Source organism: Polypterus senegalus, chromosome 9 (assembly GCF_016835505.1).
Source record: "Polypterus senegalus isolate Bchr_013 chromosome 9, ASM1683550v1, whole genome shotgun sequence".
NCBI classification, from domain to species: domain Eukaryota; kingdom Metazoa; phylum Chordata; class Cladistia; order Polypteriformes; family Polypteridae; genus Polypterus; species Polypterus senegalus.
The window spans coordinates 153033292-153046383 of NC_053162.1; the positions used below are offsets into that span (position 1 = coordinate 153033292).

A 13092-nucleotide genomic window follows, 5' to 3' on the forward strand; every position below is an offset into this window, starting at 1 on the left:
CGTGGGAACACTGCAAGCGCACACAACTGTCTCAGTCGCTCCTATTGAATTCTGGCAATTTATTTGCCAAACGAGGCGGCTATTAGACTGTATGTTATATCTACAGTACAGTATTGACTATTTTACAAATTGAAATAAGAGGTGCGTTGGAAAGTACTGCTTATATTATTCGTTGATCTACCCATCCTCTAAAACCACTTATCCTGGGCAGAGGGCAGCTGGAGCACACACCCCAGTAAGCAACGGGCATATGCACGAGCAATCTGGACAAGCTGGCAGCCTATAGCGGGGTGAATCAACACACACCTATCCGGGGGCGATTTAGCATCGCCAGTTCACTTAACCTACATGTCTTTGGCCTGGGAGGAAACCTCAGCAAACCTGTGCGAGCACGAATGCAAAGTCCATGTAGGGAGCACCTGGGGTGAGTCCCCAGACCCTTCACCACGATGCAGTTTATACGCACTAACAGCTAACTGCATCAACACGTGTCATATTCGTTAATAATAAATAGATTTACATTAACTTTGGTCTTTGAAATTAAAATATGTATTAGGGCGGAGTGGTGGCCCTAAGGCTACGGATCTGCGTTGGTATCCCAAAGGTTACCCGTTCGAATCCCCGTCACTGCCAAAAGAGATCCTTCTAAGCTTGGTACTTTCAGCAAGGCCCTTAACCTTCAATTGCTCCATGGGCGCTGTACAATGGCTGACCATGCACTCTGACCGCAAGGGGTATGCGAAAACTAACAAATCCCTAATACCATCATTAAGGCGAAAGAAAGAACAAACAAAAAATCATATCAAACTGATTTGCATCTGTTTTTTATACCCCCTCCCGTGCCCATGAAGAAAAGACTTGTCATGTGCTCCGATTATGTTTTACTTTAAAGTTTCTGATTTCAGTGTGCACCTTCTGCAAAAGAATGCCATGCAATTGCACAACTGTATGATGGATCTTCACAAATGATATGAGTGTCTTTTATCCAAAAGTGGTTAAAATATCTTACTTGATAAACAAATTACACTAAAAAAAAATTCATTGAACGTATTCTGTAGTTACATGTAAGTTTAATGAACTTGAGCCTTATATAAATAAAATGTATTATTATTATTAACTTACTACATACAAATCCATACTAGAAAACACCCCTCTAAAGATGTAAAGGCTGCATTCTGTGCTCCTTTATAAGAACAGTATAATTTTTAAAATGGAACAACTGAAAATGGTGAGTAACCAAAAATAACATTTAATCACAGTTTCAGTTACAAACCAAAACATTTTAGAACAACAAAAATGAATAATTTAAATAATAAGTAATAAATAAGACATTTAAAATATAATTGGTCTGTACTCCACTTACTGCTGAATTTCTGCCTGTAATGTGATGCTTTGGGTGTTGTCATTACAAACAGCAATTGCCGAAATCACCAAAATATACTAAAAAGATTCGATTCTGATCTTGTAAAGCTAAGCCCACAGCTTCGTGGAACCCTGGAAACTGACAGCAGCTCTCCTTCGGTTGTTAATGCTTTACCGGAGAACTGAATTTTGTTAATAAAGCTGGCCAAACCACTTGGACTCCTAACCAATTAATTATACACGAGCTTTGAGATCAGTGGGCGGAGCAAAGGCCGGGGCTGCTGCAATGTGTTTACTATGTTGGTTATTGCTGCAGCTATATTACTATTTTATCAAGCATTTGGATAATCCATAGTAAGGCAGTCCACATAAAAAAATACCCGTTATATTTGAGAAATCCCTCACCCCCATGTTTTATGTTTGTCTCCTTAAATTACTTCTCATGAAACTTCTCCCCAAATGGACCTGATTCCCCAATACCCCCCAACCCCCAAATGTGGGGATTCCTCCTGACTTGGCAGCTCTGCTAATATGGTGTGTGCAGACAGTTGGTACCAAAGCGGTGACGTTTAAAACTACTCTATTTCAAGGGCGAAATCTTCAGTGGAACTACTTATGTGACGGCCAATGGAGCAGCGGACTCGTTTTTTCGCTGAACAGACTACTGGATGCTGCGATAAGTTTCAGTGGAAAAGGTAACAGTACGTGCCTTTCTGTTTTTTCATATGTGGCTTGCATTTTTATCTTATTCACACGCACGCATTTCGAATGGTTTTAGAAAGACTTTTAACTGTAATGGGTTTTAAAGATCTTTAAGCGGGATAAGGAAGAGCCGACGCGGTGAACGTGCTTTTAAATATTATTACATTTACATATTTGGCTGATGTCTTTATCCAGTGCGACTAATAACATTTATGAAACAATTGGTTACATTTTTGTTTTTTTCCAGTTGGAGCCCAGGCAGGTCAAGTGACCCGGGGGTCACACAGTGTCTGTAGTCGGATTTGAACATCCAACCTCAGGGTTTGAAGTCCAGAGCCTTAGGCTGTAGACATTTTTTGTTGTTGCATGGGATAGTTTGTAAATTACTTTATTGCTAACAGATTAGCTCCCGAATGTTGGCTTCTAATAGACAACACTATACATTTAATCATCCGACCTCGCGGGGAAAGCGGTGAACGATCGTGCCGGTTACAGGGACGCCTGGGAAGTGAAGTCTTTTAGTGCGTCACTTAATAGACGCAGGCTCGTTTTGAAAGAGTTTTGTTGGAGGTGTGTGTGTGTGTGTTTTTAAGCTCACTCGAATTTTCTGACCGTTTTAACAGCGGGGCTGCATAATATACCCTTGGAGGGTTAGGGTGCTTGCACCTTTGCAACATAAATGCTGTTATTATGAAATGAAAGAAACATAATGTTGACATAATGTGCTGACCAGGCGGATTTCATGGGCCCAAACATATCTTGAACCAAACAAAACAACATTCAATATCAAGCAGAATCGGCACATGTAAAGTTTCAAATGAAGCCAGAGGACTGTAGCCATGGAAATAATATTGCGTGGACGAGTCTGCGCATGCGGAAGATTGCAACCGAGTCAAGTGCGCATGCCGCACTTCGCTTTTAGTCGGGACGGAGAATACACTCACAGTATCATTTTTAAAAGTAATATAAGGTGACCATCCGTCCCCGTTTTCCGGACAACTGTCCCCACTCTGAAACATGTCCCTGTCTTGTCCCCGGTTTCAGCTGGTTCACTCTTTTGAATGTATCTCATCACCACGATAATTTGAACCCGGCGCGCGTGCACGGTGTTTTGACGGAGGTTATGCTTTACCACATCCTGCAACTTTGGCGAGAAATCACGTGATAAGCTTTCGCTTTGTACTCGTGTTTTAAGTCCCTACTCGTGATCTGTAGATTTTACGCTCCTCTAGCGCCAACCCCACGCCCCCCCATAGCCCAAAAAATTCTGGTCGCCTTAATTAATACCAATACAAGTTTTTTTTTTTTTTTAAATGAATCACAATTTCCAATACCATTACTAAGCGTTTTTTTAACCAGAATATGTATTTTATTCTGTTCAAACGATAGCATTCTGAAATTAATATTATTTGGTCAGTCTAAATTTAAGTCCATCACGCAATTGTATGGATTGTATGGACACCATAAAAGAATTATTACAAAATAATTATTTTAGACAAAACACAGTAAAGATATACTACATTTTCATAGGATTTAATCTGCTTGATATATATGGAAAATGTATAATTTTACCAATGAGCTTAAACTGAGCCTATGAAAACGGTCCTATTAGAAAACCGAAAAGTATTTGCATATTTTCATTTTCTGCGTCTGACATTTGTTTTATAAAGAGATATTGACATGACAGCTTTATATTTACAGTACTTAGGTTTCTGATTAGTGTTTAGGAAAAGTGGCATTAAAATATTTTCTGGCTCAATTTAATTTCACGTCTGCCTTAAAGTTTTGTGCAAGAAGTGAGGTTATCTGTTGAGCTCCTCGTGCGATTTTAATAGTGTAAAGTTAAGCAAAAAATATTTAAGAAGGTATCGTTGAAGGGATACACTGGGCAGAATTTTTTTTATGTTACTTGCCCCCATGTTCGTTAAGTGATGGTCAAGAAAAAAATTTAATGTCTTGTTTTAATGCAGGATGGAGGTAAAGTTTGATATAATAGGCATCCATGATGACCAGGGGCCTCATGTATAAACGGTGCGTACGCACAGAAATGTTGCGTAAGAACTTTTCCACGTTCAAATCGCGATGTATAAAACCTACACTTGGCGTAAAGCCACGCACTTTTCCACGGTACCTCATACCTTTTAGCACGCAAGTTCTCCGCTCGGTTTTGCAGACTGGCGGCACCCAGCGTCAAAGCAATGGTACTGTTCCTGTGTGATTACTCCTTATTTTCATGACGCGGCTTTATAAATACACCGAAACTAACTGCATATTGTTTATTAGTGTAACGCATCTGATTGTAATTAACTTGTAACAATATAATGGTCCAGGGAACAGCCATAGTATTCCAAATACCATAACTGATTTACCGTTGTTACTCTCACTGCACCTTCCTCTTCTTATTTTTCTTCTTCTTCTTTCAGCTCCTCCCGTTAGGAGTTGCCACAGTGGATCATCTTTTTCCATATTACTCTGACTACACGACTCGGAGTATTTATATCACTGTATCAGAGTGTGAATCACAGCAGCAGCTGATCGGAAAGAGAATTATCGGTATACAGTTTCATGGACACGCTGTCTCAGCCACTGCAAAACGTTTTAAAGCCTTTCCTGTACAGACCTCGCGGTTCAGAAACAGTTTCATCCCAAGAACTTTAAATGCAGTCAATCAATTGCACCTTGTAGAACTGTTTGTACCTATAAGTACAATCACCCCACTGTAAACTTGCACTACAGTTATAATATCGCAAAACCTGAGCCACTTTATAAAGCGCGTATTTACATATGATGACGATATCATTTTTAAGGTGAAATGCAGCAAAATATGTTTAAATTATACAGATAAAACTTTAACTTCATTTAAATAATCTATTTTTCACTGGGAGTGTCGTTAAGGATAGAATAATTAAACATGTACTACAAAGATATTTCAATGTTCTTTAAACACTAAGCTTACAGGTGGCTTAACGTCTATTACAGAGCTGATTGTAGGCCTATGGCGATCGGTTACTTGGGGAATGAAAAGCACTGACTGCAGTGACGGCTACGCCAATATATATTGAATATAAAACAAAGAGAAAATAACAACTCAGCTAAAAACGCAGCGACAAATTTCAGTAAAAGTTAAATGCTTATGTCACGAGCACGAGGCGGCTATGCAGTGTCTGCAACGGACGTGGCCATCCGCCGTGCATAAGCTACCTTACTGACATTGGCGGTGAAGGAGCCACCGATTCTTCCTCTGCCCAGTGCCACCACAAGCCTATAGCCACCCCTGAGTACTGCTGCAATAAATTATTTCATCGAAGTGAAACACATGTTTAATAACGTGCTTTAACTCCTATCATCATGAAAATGATATCACGTATACATCTCAGTATTTTAGTTATTCAGAGAACTGTAATATCACGAATGTAATGGATTCTGTGTCCAGTTGGAGGAAGAGAGCCGGTTTAAAAAGCAAGTAGTGATTCACACACATAGAGCACATAGAAGATCAAATACAAAACAAAGCATTTAACGTGCTACTTTAATTACGATGTGATTTGAGAAACTGGTTAATTAAACGATTTTAAGATGAAGTTTATGATGTTCTACTTTAATGACAAAATAAACTACGTGATTAAAGTGGAAATGTCGAGATTGAAGTTGACATTTTGCACTTTTTGCCTTTTTTGTCTCTGTACCCTAATAAGCTTTCATATGACACTCAGACAGTGGGCTTACAACTCGGCTTTTCACGGCGACTTTGATATGTGACTTCTTTTTTATTTCCGGCACTGTGCGATTTTGTGAATGTGAGCTTTCAAGTTTCTCCAACACGCTATGTCACTCGATCAACTTCCTTTTGTTGATTATACCACGGTTTATTTGAACAAATAGTATGTTTTTCCTTTGCCTCCACTTGGTATTCACTGAAATTCTTATATTTCCCCTGTGCTTTTCCCATTGTCTTTTGACAGAAGGCTGCACTTAAGGGCGATTTATATTGATTTGCATATTCAAAGAGGCGTAATTCTGAGAGGAGTTGGGGCGTTACATAAAGCGCGTGCACGAGTGTTAGTTTTCACGCTGATCGGGATTTATGTAACGAAAGAACGAGGAAGTTGGAGTACGCACAGATTCCTGCATCTGGATTTTTCTGTGCGTAAGCACATTTCCGCTTTTGTGCTTACGCCATGTTATAGTGAGAGTTCTACGCACGGCGTTATACATGAGGCCCCAGGGCTGTAGCAAATGATGCAAAAAGAAGAAAATATCATGTTAAATGTGCCACAGAATCCACATGTCAGTGCACTTCATAAACTGGAAAATCAAGTCTTGGTAGATAGAAGGAAAAGAATCTTGACCATTGAGTGAGGGGGAGAAGCAGATCTTTTAATTCAAAAAGACAATCCCACGTTACTTACTTCCAGAAAATGTCAGCATATATTACCAACAGGAAATATCTATTTAACAACATTTTACCAAAAAATGCACATTTTGAGCACATGACACTTGCGGCACAAGTAATGCAAGTTTTTTTTTTTCCATGTACGTTTTGTTTTCCATTGTACATCATTGGTCACCATAGATGCCTATTATAATAAAACTTTTATTAAATCTCCATTCTGCATTAAAACATGAGATTAAAATTTTTTCCCTGCCATCACTACCAACTACACTGGGTAAGTAACATATACTTTTTGGCTGGAGTATTCCTTTAATGCTGTTATAACACTATTAAACCTATTAAAAGTTGATCTGATTATATTTTTTATTAGCAAAATACCCGTGCTTTGCAGCACAAAAATAGTGTGTTAAAGAAGTTATGAAAAAAGAAAAGGAAACATTTTAAAAATAACGTAACATGATTGTCAATGTAATTGTTTTGTCACTGTTTTGAGTGTTGCTGCCATCAAGGATTTGATTATCATTACTTCTTTCAATCAGGTTCGCATTTGGAGGACGTGTTGTGTTCAAGTTACATTCCTTGTTTGTCAACCGTTGTAAAGATAACAGGTTTCATTCATCGAAGTGTTCACTACCCAAATCGCTACTCGTGAATCTAAGATGTTTAACAGACATTCCCGGTATTAAGTTGTGGATTTGCCTGCGAATATTTAGCAACAGCATCTCTATGAACTTGTGGATTTTTCTGTGAGTATTTGGCGGCAGCGTCACGACGTTGTTTCCGTCTAGCTGCATCAGAAAATGTACCACAACGTCTGACACGCCTCCATTTTACTGTTTTCTCACAGCTTGGATTGCTGCTGTCATAATCGGTTTGAGTTTCATGGTTTGTTTCAATTACGACAGTATTTGCAGGACTTGTGTTGAAGTGACATTCGGCATCTGTCAAGCATTGTAAGCATACAACCGGCTTCATCGATAACTTCGCATCCAGCTTTTGAGAGTTTAAACATTCATAAACATTAAAGTGTCCACTACTGAAATCGTCACCTGTGAATCTAAGATGTTTAAGAGGCATTGGCGGTTCTCCAAAGGTGTAAAATATTTGGCCATTTTGGTACACTTGAAAGCGACAACCGAACAATTCAGCGGCAGCCATCAACTCGCATGCAGAACCATAGGTGAAGGGCTTAAGCATTTCACTCTTATAGTGCTCCTGTGTAGTATAATTATCTCCTGTCCCGTCATCAGTCCACACCTTGAACCTGTCCCAGTCATTCAATACATAAGACAGAATGTTCCTCCGGATATCAAGAGTGAGCCTACAATATGTAACAAAGAGAATGGAAAAGGCAAGTGCCATCTCCGGGCATGGAAACTACTCGGTGACAGTTCTTTGATTGATGGTGATCACCTCGATAGACATCTAACCACCCAAATTGCTACTCGTGAATCTAAGATGTTTAACAGGCATTCCCAGTATTAACTTGTGGATTTTTCTGCGAGTATTTGGCGGCAGCGTCACAAAGTTATTTTCGTCTAGCTGCATCAGAAAATGTACCACAACGTCTGACACGCCTCCTTTTTACTGTTTTCTCACAGCTTGGATTGCTGCTGACGGACAGCCTTATATGGGCAGGCAGTCAATTACGTGGGAGGTGTGGGGATAGGGGACACAATATAGGCAGGCAGCCAACTACGTGGGAGGCGTGGTGCTGGGAGACGCAACTCCGCCTCACACGGTGACCAAGCTGCAGGCTATGGACGTATAAATGTACGTAAGTAGGATTCAGTTATGACCATTACGTGTAGAATTTCTAAATGAAACCTGCTTAACTTTTTAAAGTAACCTGTAAGGAATGAGCTTGCCAAATTTCAGCCTTCTACCTACACGGGAAGTTGGAGAATTTGTGATGAGTGAGTCAGTCAGTCAGGGCTTTGCCTTTTATTAGTATAGATTAACATTTACTGGTCACTTTGTTTTTAGGAAGAAAACAAGTTAGTTTCATCATTAAACTATGCAATTTTTTACACATTTTTGCATAATGGTAGTCACAAACCTCTGTGTGCAAATCTTCTTATATAATACACTACCATGGCTGTTTGTTTGTCTGTCCAGGATTTTAAATCACCTGTAGCTTGCAAACCATTTTGCCTATTGACTTGAAATTTGGTACACATATACTACGTGACATCTGCTATCCACTTTCAGGGTGATGATTTTTATTATTCTTTTTATTTTTATTTCATTTTATTGTAGAATCAACTCTCGGCAGCGCACAGTAGGGCGGCCGTGCAGTGCATGCGTATTCATTCTCATTCCCTACCACCTTCGCTAATCATTCTTGAGGCAGATTGAAGACTTAAGTGCCAGCTTAAGTGTTAAATGAAAGAAAATATACTAAATAATTGCAACACAAACACTGACTTAATCAGTTTTAACACAAAAAGATGCCGACGAAAGAAGAGAAGCAGCAGGCTACTAGGGTGAAGAAAAGAAGAGCTGCTCAGGAAGCAGCAAGCACATCAACCTCTGAGCAAACAAACACTAAACGTATATTGAAAGAAAGGATGAGAACCAGGAATGCTCAAGTCAAGTGTATTCACTGCACGTTATCATGCAGTATGCAATTACTGGTCATCAATAAGAGTATCAGACTGTACTGTGATGCAATATATATTGATTGAATGACAATTTATTTTTTTGATTTGTTTTGCCAGAGAATTAATAGTTTGTTTTTATTCGTAGTAATAGCTGAATGTAACAAGATGGATAGTGAAGTCCAGAGAGACGGGAGGATTTTGGATCTTATTGACGATGCCTGGAAAGAAGATCGTTTACCTTATGAACATGTTACAATCCCTTTAGTAAGAGAACTGGTCACTCTGTTGTAGTGTTAATCTGGTAACTAGTGACTTACAGCATAGGTGTACCTGAACCTCACTGCCAGAATCAAATGGCAGAAATGCACCTCCGCTACGGCAATGCAACCAATCCATAGTGTATTATGGTAGTATAGATGGTACTATTCCACAAGATTCTGGGAGTGAAGTTTAATGCACCTATATTTTATATTATTCAGCTTTAACAGTCAATTACAATGGTAGTTTACAATCTTGCATGCTGATAGATTTGTAATTAAAACAAATAACAAGTGCTTCTTTTCTATACCTTCAAACTTGTCCATTTATTCCACCGTGACACTAAGGTATTCTTCAGTGTTAAGGTGCAGTATCCAGGCTGTTACAGTGAGCGTTTCATCAACAGCGTATGCACATTACTTAATAATCGGCACTAAAGACTATGTGTAAGGTGGGTGCTACTTTGTATGGAGATCCTTTCTCAGCAACTCTTGATCACTGCACTATTGTCCAGCCTTGGCTTTGCTGCAGGGGTTGCTGGGAGAAAAAAGGTAACAATGTACTACTTTTACAAAAGAGTCACAGGATGCAGACTTTCTTTTTTTGTTACAATATTTTACCAAAACTGGATTATATATACTGTACCTTCATCAGATTACAGTTTTCCTGGATGTATATTCTTGTCCAGTGCTAACAGAACAGCTAATTAAATAATGGCATTGAGTAGGGAGAAAATGAACTCGCTGATTGTGAAACTGGTTAAAACAAAAACCTGCAGGCACAGGGGTCAGTCACCAAGACTTGAGAACGACCGATTGTGATATTCCTCAATAGTAGAGGAATGGCATACTTGCGCTGCACACAGATTATAGCCTGATCCCCCAAGCACCCCAGCCTCCATTAAGACCCCCACCTTGTGTCAAGCCCACCTTGTTTGGTGACACTGCTTTGAATATGTTTAAGCTGGTGGGTGGTGCCACAAACGGACAAGGCATGTAGTAAAATAGCACTACGGTGAAAATATCTCATGAACTGCTTCCAAGTATATGAGGCTCAGCTTTTAAATATGAAAACATGAAGAAAAACAAAGTGCCTTAACTTTTTTTGTTTTACTAATGCCCGATGGTTTGTATGCAATCTGACTTTTCCCATCCTCTGTTTTGTCATTTGTAGAATGAACTTCCAGAGCCAGAGCAGGACAATGGAGGATCAACTGAATCTGTCAAAGAACAGGAAATGAAATGGTCTGATCTTGCTCTTCAGAGCTTACACGAAAATACTCCAAACCCTGGGAGTTAAGCCTACCATGGCTGAACTGTACATTGACCATTTATGTTCCTCCAAAGTGCCTCACCCAGGGCTTTCTTTTAAAGCTGCTGCTGTAACAGCTAGTGTGCCCACCAATCCCACCTTGCACTGCTCATCGACTTTGTGTGAATTGCACAAAAATAACACATTTGGCCTAAGAGCGAGGGAGAGAACTTTTTGTTTTCCAGTTTATATTCTAGACTGTCCCCTATAAAAGTATTTGCACGTGGCTGATCTCCAAGTGGCTTGTTTTTTTTCTGCAGACTTACATGCTCAAAGAAATAAAAAATTTACTAGTCAACAGATTTCTTGAAGTGAGCTATCTTTTGTTACCGTGAAGCCAGGCTCCTCAATATCACCCTGGAGGACTGCAGTGACTCAAGTTTTCGGTTTAACCAATTTCTTAAGTAAAACTTGTTTATTACTAAACCAGTTTTGTTTTAGTTACCTCGCCTGTTAGGCAGTTAAGGGATCTGAATCCTATTTTAGCTTTAAACAGCCGCATTATTAAGGTTTTGTTGCTCGTTTCCTTAACCAGCCATCAGTTAAAAATGACATGCAGATGACAACACAGCTAATACCTTTCCATTTAAGCCCATGTACAGAGGCGGCCTTAGGGTTGTATGTGGCCTAGGGCTGACCAACCCCACGCTCAAACGCTGTTACCGGTATGAGTGGACTATGTAAACTTGCATGTGAATTTAATAAAAAATAATGTTAACATACACCGGATTTTCTCATTACAGAATTCAGCTATCCCGTTTCTGCGTGTGCTCCGGTTTCCTCCCACAGTCCAAAGGCATGCAGGTGAGGAGCATTGCCGATCCTAAATTGTGCTTGGTGTGCCCTGTGGTGGGGTGGTACCCTGCCTGGGATTTGTTCCTGCTGTGCGCCCTGTGGTGGCTTGGATTGGCTCCAGCAGACCCCCCATGACCCTGTGTTAGGATATAGCAAGTTGGACAATAACTGACTTGAGTATTCAGCTAAATTTTTGCAAGATAACACAGATTTGATCAAAATATAACTGGAGAATATAACTTGACAAATCTGCTCAAACGAGACATGCTGACCTCAAAAGCAAAGCCCCCTTAGGTGTGGTGCCTGGGGTGATCACCCCCAAGTGCCGCTCTTGCGTGTGCATATGCATCAAGTATCTTTGCTAATAAAATGTTTTGAAATAAATGAAAGAGAAGGGAAGGAACAAGAGATTCAACTCATTTCCAGAAAACAAAACATATGGATAACATGCTCCAAACACAAAAAAAAAATCAACAATGTGATAAAGATTTATCTTGGAAGAACTAACAAGCCATTTAATTAAATACCAAGATTCATTATCTGCTAGGCCTGACTTGGAATGAAAGCCTGCAGCCACTATGATTAAGGACCCTGCAGTAAAGTGTGAAGTATTTTGGAGCAGGTGGATTTTGACACCAGTTCTGTGATTTTTGCTGTTCCTCTTGCTGATCATTTTATGTTTCTTGAAGACTGTATTGTCCATATCTTTCTGCTCATGCTTTATATTCTTAGGGTTTCTTAGATCTGTACGTGGTCTTTATCCAGTCACACACGCACACCACTTTCAATTTTGGTATCCTCTGACCACAAAAACCTTTTCTGTAAATATGGCTACTTTAGTGTCGTATCCTATTTTTAATGATGGTCTCTTTGTTCCACCCTGGATTTTGTTATTCAGATCTTTTAGGTGTTATTTAATGATGCCCCTTCACTCCATTCTCACTCACCGACCAGAGTTGAGAATTTCTGCACGTGCCATGGCCTGGTGTTATATTTACAGTCTGATGTGTACAGAGCGAAGAGAAAAGGAGATGGGACTGTTCCTTGTGGTGCTCACATCTACATCAGAGACACAGTACTTGAGTCTCACAAAGTGCAGTCTAGTCGAGATAGTCCATTATCCTGGACAGGATAGGCTTATCCACCTCCATAACAGACCTTACACCTTAAGAGAGATGACTGAATGGGACTGTAGGCACTGGAGAACTCGAAAATTATCCTTGCAGTGCTCGCAGATTTTCTGAGATGAGAACAAATAAGCGTTATGGAGCCGACAGACAATTGCATCCTCCACTCCAGTGTTTGTCAGACAGGCAAACTGCAGTTGGTCCGGGTGACCTACCACAAGAGGACTCCTACAGTCCACGACCGGCTTGTCAGAGGTCTTCAAGTGTGAGACATAAGGGCCACTGGCCTGTAGTCATTAGCTGAAGACCACCTTTGGAACAATGCATTATAGCTTTAATGAGAGAGACTGAACAGGTGACCAAGGACCCCGCAAAGCTGGCACTCGGATAAAGGGGCCATTTGAAGCTTACAAAAAAAAAAATAACCCAGATTATTTGTATTATTGTTGGGATTGAAACTATACACAACCAGAATTTATCAGTTCTCTTTAAAGGTCTACCAGCACACCCCCGTCCACACGATAGAAATTCACTCAAACAC

At 39.9% G+C, this 13092-nt stretch overlaps 1 protein-coding gene across 2 annotated transcripts; it reads left to right on the forward strand.

Annotated features, from left to right (window-relative positions):
- The first annotated feature begins 1874 nt into the window (after positions 1-1874).
- anapc13 (anaphase promoting complex subunit 13) lies at positions 1875-10931 on the forward strand. Of its 2 annotated transcripts, none has more exons than XM_039764044.1 (3): positions 1875-2063; positions 9206-9324; positions 10492-10931. In XM_039764044.1, the coding sequence occupies exons 2-3, from the start codon at positions 9226-9228 to the stop codon at positions 10615-10617; spliced, it is 225 nt and encodes a 74-aa protein (XP_039619978.1). In that variant the 5' UTR covers positions 1875-2063; positions 9206-9225; the 3' UTR covers positions 10618-10931. The 2 variants fall into 2 exon arrangements, with proteins under 2 accessions (XP_039619978.1, XP_039619977.1); XM_039764043.1 differs by having other exon boundaries at positions 1877-2057.
- Positions 10932-13092: the final 2161 nt, after the last annotated feature.